The sequence below is a fragment of the Nipponia nippon genome, unplaced genomic scaffold (assembly GCF_047370975.1).
Source record: "Nipponia nippon isolate SJK-2023a ecotype South Korea unplaced genomic scaffold, ASM4737097v1 scaffold_5, whole genome shotgun sequence".
Classification (NCBI taxonomy): Eukaryota; Metazoa; Chordata; class Aves; order Pelecaniformes; family Threskiornithidae; genus Nipponia; species Nipponia nippon.
Genome location: NW_028262369.1, coordinates 7,179,542 through 7,191,706, shown reverse-complemented (window position 1 = coordinate 7,191,706; position 12,165 = coordinate 7,179,542). Strand labels below are relative to the sequence as shown.

At 38.1% G+C, this 12,165-nt stretch overlaps 1 protein-coding gene across 10 annotated transcripts in view; it reads left to right on the top strand.

Annotated features, from left to right (window-relative positions):
* Window positions 1–2,915: 2,915 nt before the first annotated feature.
* The window catches only part of RBFOX1 (RNA binding fox-1 homolog 1), a 1,359,349-nt gene continuing 1,350,099 nt past the window's right edge, over window positions 2,916–12,165 (top strand). For 3 of the 10 annotated variants that reach the window (XM_087730986.1, XM_087730980.1, XM_087730976.1), the window contains exon 1: window positions 2,926–2,996. In XM_087730986.1, the coding sequence (XP_087587112.1) occupies window positions 2,940–2,996 (57 nt within the window). In that variant the 5' untranslated portion in view covers window positions 2,926–2,939. Of the gene's footprint in view, window positions 2,997–12,165 lie in introns of all 10 variants that reach the window. The other 7 variants (XM_087730981.1, XM_087730982.1, XM_087730984.1 and 4 more) reach the window with 5 other exon arrangements.

Genomic DNA, 12,165 nt, shown 5'->3' with positions numbered 1-12,165 from the left:
AGAATTTATTTTTTGTCTTGCCATTTCTCTTTCTCTTTGCATGAAAATGTTGACATTTCAAAAATGTTTGTTTTTAATTAGAAACAAAAATACAGTATCTGTCGCTGTAAATTTTAATTTCTTCAAAACCAGAAGCTATGCTTCAAAAACAAGGATCTGGATGTTTTATTTTTTTAGTTTGGAAGAAGCAGACTCTGCCTATGATCAAGACAGCCTGGAGACACAAGTGTGCAAGGAGCCAGGCAGCTGCCTGGCAAGCAGGCTGGCAGGAACATGGCTGGACCTGTCATTGGGGCAGCCTGTGTGGCTGCCTGGTTCCACTTCAAACACAAATAAAATACTGGTAGAACTGGCAAGTTCTTGCAAAGCACTTGGATTCTATGAAATCAAAGCTTTTGGATGGAGAACTGTTCCAACTGAAATTGATGCAGTTTACTGTACAAATATGCTATCTGCCTGAACAGTATGATAGTTAAAACAATATTTTAGTTTCAGGATTATTTCTGTCTTTTAGTATTTTAGGTAAGGTTGGGGAGTGTATAGAAAGAATAAGCAGAAGTAGAAAACAGGATTAAAGAACATGGTGGGACAGGTGTGATGGAAAAAGCAGGTATGAGCGGTGAATGAGCACTAGAAAGAAGAAAGCTTCAGGCTTTTGCAGTCTGACTGCTCTTGCTGTGTAGAGCTGCACCGTCCAGTATGGGGGAGATGATCTGAACAGTTGCAGAACTCTTTCAAGTGCTCCAAGCCATAGGGAAAGATGGGAAAGGTTAGAGAGAAGGGCTCAGGGCAGTGTTGGATCATGTTGTTAATAAGCAGGGAAAGAGGGTGAGGGATTTTTGTAAGTCAACAGTTCTGCATAGGGGATGTAACTTCTGTACAAAATCCAAGCTGTTGCTCACTACTTCTGCTGCTGTTGATGAGGATACTGAGTAGTGTTTTAAGGCTTTCCTTCTCTCCTGAGCTGTATATGTGTAGGAGCTCATGGATCTGAGAAGTGGAGCATGAGCTGTAGTATTCTGTGCTCCTGCGCTCATCTAGGGTGAAACTCTTCCTGCAGTAGCTGCCTGGCTACGCTCTTGCTGACAATCTCTTGTTTATTGAAGAGGATCAAAGTTATCAGCCAAGGAGGTTACTTCTATAGATGGTCACAAGTGGACATGATTCAAAAGAGAAGGCCAAGCTGTGGAACTAGACCACTGCAGTTTACAAGGCATGTGTTTAGCACCATTTAAAAAGACTAGCAGTTTTATTTTTCCTCTGCTGAGCCCACTTGGCTTGTGTTCATCCAGCTCTGAAGGTATTTACAGCTGCAAGTTAGACTGAGGCAAATGCCTACACCTTTATGACAAGCAGTTTTATTAGTAAATGTTTAATGGCTGTAGTTCTGGGTGTGCGGACTGGTACATCTCGGGTCTAACTATCAGAGCTGTTCCCTTATGCTTCCTCAGGTCTGGTTGGGATATCTGGAATGACTGATACCTGTTAAGATTCCTTCCCTCTACGTTCATTCTTGAATAATTCACTTAATGTTACTTGCTCAAACTAAATATTAGTGAAATCAATGTTGGGACACAGATTAACTCCCTCTAACTCTGTCAGATTCTAGGAAGACATACCTTGTTGAACATTGGAAATACTGGACACTTTGATTAGATGCATTCATCCACAACTGACTGTTTGGTCACCACTTAGAATCATTTAGGCTGGGAAAGACCTTTAAGATCATCCAACTTCTGAAGCTTAGTGCCTAAGCCCTTGAGTGGAACATCTCTAGATATTTGCAGACGGATTCTTAGGGATTTACTTCACTCTGAAAGATATAAGGGACCTCACTTAAATCTACAAGCACTTAAGCAGGGGAAAACGGAACTCAGATTACTTTTTTTTTTCTTTTTTTAAACTCTACTTCATATTGCCTTCGGTACTGGAAGAATGAGGTAAAGCAGATGATTGTAGCCTATATGTGAAAGCACTAGGTCACTGTTACTTTTTTTAAAAAAAGGTCCAGTTCTTACACCAATCCTTTGATTGCATGTGTTGGTGTTTTTCATAAACTGGCTGAGAGAGCAAAAAGGATCTCCAAACTGTCGTGTTGGGTTGTCCTAATCTCATTTTAATCTCATTCCTACAGCTGTAGGACCAGAACATATTGTGCAAAATTGATGTGTCAATGTGGAATATGAATTTAGAAGATAGAAAGGTAATTAACAAAGTAAGGACACCCATTAAAATGAAAAGCTATAATGAAATAATTTTGAAAGAAGCTGTTTGGAATTAAAACAATCTTTACCTTTTAATGGGTAATCATTCTTGGCCTCAATAACAGTATATAACCAAGAAACACTACATCCCTCGGGGACAGAGGTAAATTTGGGTTTAAAGAAGGTGCAGCAAATATTTTGTACTTTAAGGAAAAGCAATTACTCTGGATCAGGTAGAACAGAAGTACAAGGGTTTTGGCAACGTAAGCAGCAGAACTGTGCATACAATCAATATAGGAAAGGTTATTACTTTTTATTAGGTGCAGGGGGTGGAATATAGGAAGAAGCTTGCGAGCAGCACGCCCTGGAGTGTCCCCGGGCACAGTGCTGCCGGTGATCGGGAGAGGGCGGCAGAGAAACAGCAGTGCTATGTGCAATTCCTGCAACGGCTTCGAAACACCACTTAAATTTTTAAGGAGCGAGAGCACATCGGAGCTCTCAGAAGCCAAATCCCCTTCAAAAAGGCAGCTTCATCAGTCTTTAAAAAAAGTCCGTAACACTTTAAAAATGTCAAATTCCTGTGGCAGCCCAGAAGACGCGGTGAAGCAGCGAGGCAGAGATGGCAAGATGAGAAGGGAGGACGTGGATGATTCTCAACCTGAGGGGAAGAGGTTGAAGCTGGGGAATGAAGGAGGAAACATTGGGAAGGACAGAGGAGCAGCAGCAGAAGAAATAATGCCTTGTTTAGGCAGAGAAGAGCCCGTGCCCGATGGAGGTGGAGAAGGCAAAAGTGTAAGTGAGGATGTTTAGGGGCTCTGAGCTGGAAAAGGGGAAGGGCTGTGAGGTTACCTTTGAAATTATTTGTTATCCTGAAGTTGGTAATTGGGCATCAAGTAGTGTAGGACAAATGCGATCAAGTGTCCCATCTCACTGAGATTATAAGAATGTTACTCTTTAGTTTCTTATCTTTGTATTTCTTATCTTTCTTATCTTCTTATCTTTAGTGCAGGGGTGTGTATTTTAATCTGGCTCTCACTGTTACCTGCTTGCAAAATGTATATGTCAGAAGAGTGATTTTTGGGGGGGAAGGTGAGGGGAGAAGGAATATTAACTGCTAAAGCTTGTTTTTCAGCTCCCTATATCTATTTAGAAACTGGGTAACAGCTGGTATATTGACTTGGACATTTTGGGTTGTTTATCAGTCTGTCCATTCAGACTTTCAACTGCATTTATGTTGTGGAATACTATTTTACAGCTGGGGGTGAGGGTAAAGCCTCCAGGGGAAGAGGAGAGTTGGTGGTTAGAGAGCTCATCTGATGAGCGAGCTAATGTCATCTGTTGAGATTTTGCAAAAAAGAGCTGCTGAACAGCTGTCTATATAAATATCACCGTTATCAGATCTTTATATGAGGTTAACTTTGTCAGTGTCTTCTGACTGGTTATTTAGCTCAGCTGCTGTGCCTGTCAGCAGATTTCCGAGGCATAGCAGAAAACTGGGGGGGAGAGGGGGCGAACATATGGATTCCCAGCTAGCTGAAGCTTTTCCTCTCATAGTGTCATTTGGGCCAGGTACTTTTCTTCCTGGACACATACTAGCTGCTTCCCTCAATCAGATGGGGGGTGGAGGTGGGGGAGGGAACAATGTCTTGGGTGTAGATGTTTCCTGTTTAAATCCGTCATATGCTGAGAGTACAGCTTCCAGAATTCATTTAACAGCTGCTGAAAATTTTAGTGTACAGGTTTTATCTAGAAGTTTTCTAAAATGTATTTTTTTTTCTCTCCTGGGATTGATTTCCTGAATTAAGATATTCCTCTTCAAATGAGGAGTCAAGTAGATGCTCCACATTTAGGTAGGATTTACCTTTTTAAATAATTTGAAAGGTAGTTTACTCAGTTCATTCTGGTGGAAGGTCATCACTAAATGCAACAATCTTCCTGACTCACAAAAGTATTTAAAATGTGTCTAGAGTGTCAGCTTATACAAGCAAAACTCCCTTTTATCACTCCATGTAACCGTATATAGTTGCACCTTGGTATAAGTCTACGTTTTGGGTTTCTAATGCTTATGAAGGCATGCTCTTTTTACCTCTCAGATATCAAAGTAGCACTCTTGTTCTGATACCATTTCTGGTGCAGAGATTTTCTTTTTTTCCCCCCAAAGATATACAATATATGAGCAATTGGTCAATAAGTTAGTAAGTCTTGGTTTTATTTGTTTTTTTTTCTGAAAGTAAAGGTTTTGAATCCATTCCATTTCATGATAAGTATGCATCACTGAATACCATTACGAGTTGGGTTAAAAGTCTTTTTGATAGTACATCTTACTATAATATTTAATTAGGAATTTATTGAAAAATAAGCCTTAATTGAAGAAGTTTACTTTGTCTTTTGAGGGATCAATTTTAGAATGTAGACTATACTAGAATGATGCATACCTAAATCACTGGGCCCTGCCCCATTTGTGAGGCTTGGTTTACTCCCTTATTAATGTTCTGCCACTACAGGAAAGTTCTTTGGTAATGGATACCTGTGCTTTTTTTGTCCTTTGAAGGACCCGTGTATATCTGCTCCAGCACTATATTATGACATTTTATCATGGTGTTGCTAAAAATGTTAACAAAACAAATGCAATAATGAGCAATTATTTTACTGTTTGTCTCTCCGTGGAAACTATTCTTAAATAGTTTTTATAATAAAATACTAGTTCTTATAATAATGCTTAAATTAAACTCAGTTTGATTCAAAATTCATCAATGCTCACTGAAGCTATCCTTTCCACTCATTTCAGTGGACTCTTGCTTGAGACGATGCACTACATTTTGTATAAAGTTCCAGTATTTTTTTTCCCCTTCCCATTTAGAGCAGTGTGTCTGAGTTGGAGACATTATTAGAAATAAATGTTGTGTGACATTTGAAATTCTGTTAACATAAAATTCTTCCTAAAAACAATAAAAACTTGTTCAACAATCACTGTAAGTATCTGTTACCTTGTAGAGAACAAGCTGCTGGAAAAGATGGACTGTGTGCCCTTAGGAAACACTGGAATGACTTCATTTCTGTGCTTAGAAGAATCTTTATTTTAATAGGCATAGTGGTATGGGTAATCAATGCATGCATTGGAAGAACATTTCCTAATAGTCCATTATGTCTCCTATTTTGAAGAAGGACATTAAAAAAAATTATAGGCTTTGACTCATTTTTGGACTAGTAATAAAAAAATCAGCACAGTAAGAGTGTTATTTCTTTATATATTCCACTGCTATTTGCCTGATTCAACATCCATTCTTAGGTTTAGAAGAAAGAAACCTACCTAGGTCATCTACTCTAACTCATTACTCCACTTATTATGAAATCTTGCATTATGAGAGAATGCAAACACCATCTATATTTTATGCTTGTGAAATGGTGCATAATACTTCTGGGCATTTACTTGGCATTGTGTATTTATAACAGTAGCTGCTGCTGTGCAGAAGGTGGTTGCAGAAGGACATTTCTGCCACTGGCTTCGCTGGACAGAACTGTTTTGTTTGCCATGGGAATGAAGGGCTGTGTTTGCCAACAACTAGTTTGCAGTGGTATCTGGAATGATTCCTTCACTCTAGTACTAGTAGCTAGTTAATGTAGTAACCTGGGGTAAAACTGTAATTGTTAATTTAGATGTCTATTAAAAGAATTTGCTTCTTGCCTTCTCTTTTTATTACTTTCCTTTATAGTGAGGAAACTGCTCACAGCTGGTGTGAATCACATAGTCTAAGGCCGTGTAATTTTTCCTCTGTAATGTTTCTTTTTGGCATAGCATCAGAATGAAGTGTTTGGTTCAAACCAAATGGAATGCAATCTTTGTAGTAAGGTTCAACTTAAAAATTTCTCATTTGGTACAGATGGTGGGGAATTAGCATTTGGAAGAGCTGGTGAATCACCCCTGTTCATCAAAAGTTTTGGTAAAAGTATTTAATCAGGGTCTCTATAGAATTCAATCTACCTCTTGTGTGCCTGGAGGATGACCATAACAGCTACATGATGTCCTATGGTTGATTGTCACCCTACCCATGCTCCAGCACATACTGGAAATTATTAATTTAGTGAAATATTTACTGAAATAGAAAGCATGTGAAGAAGTAAGCATTTTTTTTCTAGGCAGATAGACATGTTCTTTCCCTGACTAGCTTATATGAGTTATGAGTTATCCATGAGTTATGATCATTAAGAGTGTGTATCCTTGTAATCCATGTATCCTTGTACTTAAAGGATACAGTCTTGTTTGGTCTCTCTTTAACCAACTGTTAGTCCATGTGGCCTGGTGAAGCTTGTTTTGGATTTTGGTGCAAAGATATTTCTGTATTCACAATGACTGCTTTGTTACAAACCAAACTTTTTTTCCCCCTAAACATTTGTGCAAAATTTATAGAACAAGACCAAATTCCTGGGTTTGGTTTGACTTCTCTAGTGTTCATATAGCACCCAGCAGGCTTAACTGTGTTTTCATCTCTAATGCCAGCTGTGCAGGAATGTGTAGGAGAGAGCCTGAACTTTTATCCCTTTAAACAACTTTCAGAAAGACTTAATGCATTTGGGAATTAAAGCACTGTTTCAAATTTTTACAAACGTTGCCTTTGCCTTTGTGAAGACTTGGAAAAGGGGGAAGTGTAGAAGTGCAGTGAAGAAAAATTGCACCTTTTCGTTGTTAACATCAAAAGTAGTATCTTTATTGCAGTTTCGGGACTCTCATATTGTAAAAAAAAATCTGAGAAAAGTATATGAAAACTTGTTCTTTAATACTTTTGTAGGAGGAGAAAACTGCTTTTGCCGATCATCTCTGAAGAATTGACAACACTAAACTTGTAGCACGTGACAAATTCAGCCTTCTACATCTCAGATGTTAACAGATATTTTAAATGCACTTTAGATGGAAAGATGTAGCATGCTATATGTGATGTCCTCGTCTTTGCACACAGAACAAATTCAACCTTGTCATTGCTTCTTTGAAAGTGCTGGGAGATCCACTCCTTAAAAATACTTAATCTTTAAAGGCAGATAGTAAATTTTTGGAAATTTTGGGTCAGTTGAAATATGGGGAAACTAGCTTTCATGTCGGATTAAATTTTTAGCATGCTTTTCCCACCCTCGTCACTGCCCGCATGAGACATTTGGAATGAAGATTCACTCCAGTCCCTGTGGCCTTTCCTTCTGTTCTCTACAGTGGCACTATCATGTGATACCTCGATCCTGGATGCCTGGTCTGGCCAGGCTGCGGTTAAGGATAAGAGAAGCCTTCCCTCTTTCATTGTTCCTGAACATCTGACTGCTGCTTCATGTTAAACTTGTACCGGGCTCATTTGATAGAAACACTCTGCTTCAGCTCTTTGCTAGTGTACCAGTATTCCCAAACTGTAGAACACACCTTGGAAAGCCGAAAAACACACCTTGGAAAGCTGATAATTTAAAAGGTTATTTCTTAGGAGGAGAGGAAGGATTTTCTAGGAATTAAGATATGAGCTTGGAACTTAAAAGGCCTAATATTCAGTTCAAGATAAAATTCCCTCATGTGTCTGGATTTACAGCATGAAATTAAAAGCTCTGTAAAGACCAGGTGAGGATATAGGAACTGAACCCTGCATCTGGATTTATCTGAGAAACTTTAGTTTGTGCCTTCAGCACCCTGAGCTGCTGTCATGAGGTAAATAGCAAAGATGTAAATTACTAGATAGATACTGAATAGCAAAGATATAAATTACTTGAGGTAAATAGCAAAGATATAAAGGAGGCATTGAATATGAGAATGGTGTTAATCTAGACAAATGAAATGTACATTTATTATCTTTTATGTTTAGCTTGGGTTATATGAAAAGTAGTTTTTGGCTCAATAACTCAAGTCTTTTTCATGAAATATATGCATCAGCATAGAGTCAATTCTAAGAAGCGGATCTGAAGTCTGACAGTTGGACCTTTCTGTACATTGCCATGCAACTTTACACTGTGTTAATGCTGTTTCTCATATAGATTTTTTGTTTTAGAAAATTTATTTGCTCCTTAGGGTTGGTTTATTAAGAAAACTTGTTTGTGTGTACATGGCTTTGTGCTCTTGATCATATTTATGAATATTACTTTGAAGGGGGAATCATGTTTAGAGAGGGAGAACCTGGGAAGGTGGATCTATACTGGATTGAGAGTCCAATTCAAGGTGCTGATTTTTGACTTTCAGGGTCCTAAACACATTGAAGCACTCTGCTGTCAAGGCTGTGGTTTAGGTTTTTTCCCCTTTTCCTTATAATACTGTTTAAACCTATTGAGATCCTTTTATCCTCAGAAGTTTTGGCAGGGAATGGACTTCCTCTAGGATGACACCATGGACTTGAAACATTTTGAATAGTGTGACATTTGGAACATGCTGTGTAAAGCAGTCTACGTCTGCCATTCCTGTCTTGCCTGGTTTTGGGCCTGGTTACCTAATTTAGAGGATAACTTAAGGATTTAGTCCATTGACTTGTTAGGCAAACTGTGATATACACTGGAATTAATGTTTTTGTTGTTTTGATTCGGAACACAATCAAATTCTGTGATCCAGGACAGAGGCATAATTATTTGTGTTTAGAAATGGAAAGAAAGGAGATAATCATTCTTTAGAAGAAGTGAGAGGTGGTATTGATATAAGCTGCTGGCATTACCGCCACAGGAATATTTGCTGAGTGCTAGTAAGGGAGCCTTTTGTAGAAAGGTGTGGATAAGTGATCTTAAAAAATTAGTTTGGACTTGACTGCAAGCCCAAGAACAAGTCGATGGAAAACGTTCTCCCTGAAACTGATTCATCCCCCTGTTAATCTTCTGCTGGTTAATGCCCATGTCAGTAAACAGTGTCACTGTGACTTGAGCAGGAATAACTGCAGTAAGGAATTGGCTAACACAATTAAAGGAAGCAGAAATAAACCCTCATGGATGACGTCATTTTAACATTTTTACTGTAGTTATTAGGACAGATCACTAGATGGCAGGGGGTAAGTGTACAAAATTAAAGACTTCATATGGACTGCCTGACGGGGAAATTCATACGGACTGCCTGACATGGGGGAAATTTCATTTTATTCAGTGAATGACTGCCCATTTTTAACATGCAATTGCAACCAAGAGTAGCATAAGCCTTTTGTATTTACCAATTGGAAGTTTAATTTCACTGATAGGGAACATTCATGGATCATTTCTGTCTCAATTTGAATAATCAATTACCTAATACTATAATTTTTGTAGAATAACTGGAATATTACTTTTGATTGAAATTACAACCAAAATGCATTGAAGTCTTCTGAAGTGCAAAAGAAGACATTTCTGTACTACAGAGTTGAATTAGTGGAGATATGAAATTAAGATATTTATGCATTGCTCTTATTTGCTACTGTCTTTCTCCTTCTGTAACCCAATATAGGTTAGTGTGCATTGAATTATGTAATTATGAAAAATATTTTTATTTCAAGTCTTTATGATTTAGAAATTAACAAAATTATTTAATTTCTGGGTGTTTGGTGTTTTTTTTAATGTTTGCAGTCTTAGTCATTAGCCTGGATTGAAACAATGGGGAACATGCTGTAGAAGCTATGCAAAAATTGAAAATGGAAGCAGGCTGGTGCTTCACCAGCTTTCCCTTTCCTGTGGAGTACTCAATGTTCAGACTCATTTCTGAGTGCATTATTACTAAAGAGTTGCCTATTTTGTTCCATTAAATTAGACTGTAGTATCTGATGCACTGCCACCCATGTAATTTCTCCCTAGAGAATGCACTTAATGTGTTCTAATGCTTTGTCCACTGTGCAGTTCTTAAACAGCCCGAGGAATTATACATAGTCTTCTCCAGACGAGAAAGGAACTTATCCTTTAAATTAAGAATGCAGAACATTTACTTTCGATAGTTGTCTTGTGTCCTGAACTCTTTCCTTCTAGCATCCTAAACTATTATTAAAATGGCCTTCACTTTTTCAACAGTTGTGAAGCAAGCTGGTTACTAACAGGAATCTTCTAATAGCTTGGTGTAGGAAAATACAACAGTTAAGTAACTTAACCTAATGTCATTGGCTGTGAGTGGTAGATAATGAAGTAATTTTCAATTAGTTGGACTGAGATTTAATTAATAAAGGTCCATCTAAGATTCACAAATCAATGAGAAGTGGCAGGAGAGGACATGTTGGTAGCTGCAGTCCTTGGAAAGGATACATTCATTCTAGTCCTAAAAGCAAAACTTGTTTAAAGAGAAAAAGATTTCCTAAGCACAATAATTCTTATAAATCTGTCCTCCTTTACCTGCTATTTTCTTTCTGCATGCTTACAATATAATGCATTTCAGCCATATTACACTAGCCATCACGAGGAGTTGTGTCTGACGATAATGCCACAGGATGCTAATGTTTCTGTTCTGCTGTCTCAGGGAGTGTAGACTGTTGTGGATCATTGTGTTTCAGATGTTACTGTGTATTACAGATAGTTTAGGATCCCTAGGAAATAACACAACTCTGGTCCTTCACTTCATGAAAAAAAATATTCTTTAGCTAGTTGGTAACTAGACAGACAAGTCAAAAGGTGAAGGGAAAGAGAAGCACATACTTGTCCAAGGCTATATAGCAAGTCATTATCTGGAATGCTCTAGCCGCTCAGGTTCCAGGCCTCAGCTGTTAAGACCTGTGATCCCCAACGTGTGACTCAGAGGTCACGTCTAAAATCTTTAGTTATCCTTCATCACTATAAGAAAGTAAAGGCTGCTAAAGGAGAACAGAGTTGAGTGTGGTGTGTTACTTGCTCAGTGTTGTTGCCTGAAGGCTAGCAAGAATTGTGCAGGGTCATAATGGCCTTTAATAAATGACCAGGGACACCATAGAATCAGCCATCATTGGCATAAACGTAAAGGGTTCTGTTTTCCTAAGGTTGTAATGACCTTCAATAGTTGAGCAAAGACAACATACGATCAGTCATTAATGGCATACACTTAAAGGGCTCTATGTTTCCCCAGCTCCTATAATTATTTTGGTAGTATTGGTTACCTTTGATAGTAAGAAGATGATGAAAAGTTTTACAGTTTTCACAAAGTTTCTGTTATTGTTAATGTCCATGAGTATGTGGTAAATTCCTGTTTTAGAAAAGCAGTGGTATCTATGCAATCTCCTTGTTCTGAACTTAATGATTAGGGGATCTAGTAAGATGGTATTTGCAAGGTTTCTTTAAGATGAGAATTTCAAATAATGTGTAAGTTCATAGCCATTTAAAATTCTTATTTCTGCATTTGCTGTAAGTCAGAATGACTGCAGATGTCATAAGGCTGCATAGCATGGACCGTTTCTGAAAGATCTGAAGGTCAAAAATATAATGTATTGTCAAATACTACCCTGGTAATGATCTGTTTTTTAAATGCTGGTTGCATCTTTCTTATTGATATTCTTGTTGATACCTCAATCTGCTTTAGTGCTTTCTATTGAACATTTGTTTCTTTTAACTGGAGCTTAGTCTTACTAGTGCAAACGCCAAATAAATATTCATAGCCTTAAGTGAACTGGGGGCAGAGTAAAACTTGCACAAACAACAAGGATTGAATTTCATTCAGTAAATTTGTACTACTCTATAACATAGTGGATCAGAGTTGCTTTCTTCTGCCATGCTATTTAGTAAGCATTAATTACAAGCTTTGTGGGGGTCAAAAAGAAAATTCATTGTGCTAGTCCCCATGTTTCAATATCTAAGTCACCACTCTCCGCCTGGGTGCGATAGGCCAGCCCTCTTTAGAGTCCCAGCAAGAATAAGAGGTGTTTGGCAATTTCTGGTAAGGTACAATAACTGTATTTTTGTGGTTGATCAGGACACAAAGTTGTGCTGGAGCTGAGTAAAGAATATACTTATAGTAAGAACAGCTGCACCTGTACACTGACAGGCTTTCTGCTAGCACAGAATCAGAAAAATGGGGGAGAAATAGGCCCCAACTGAGGTACAC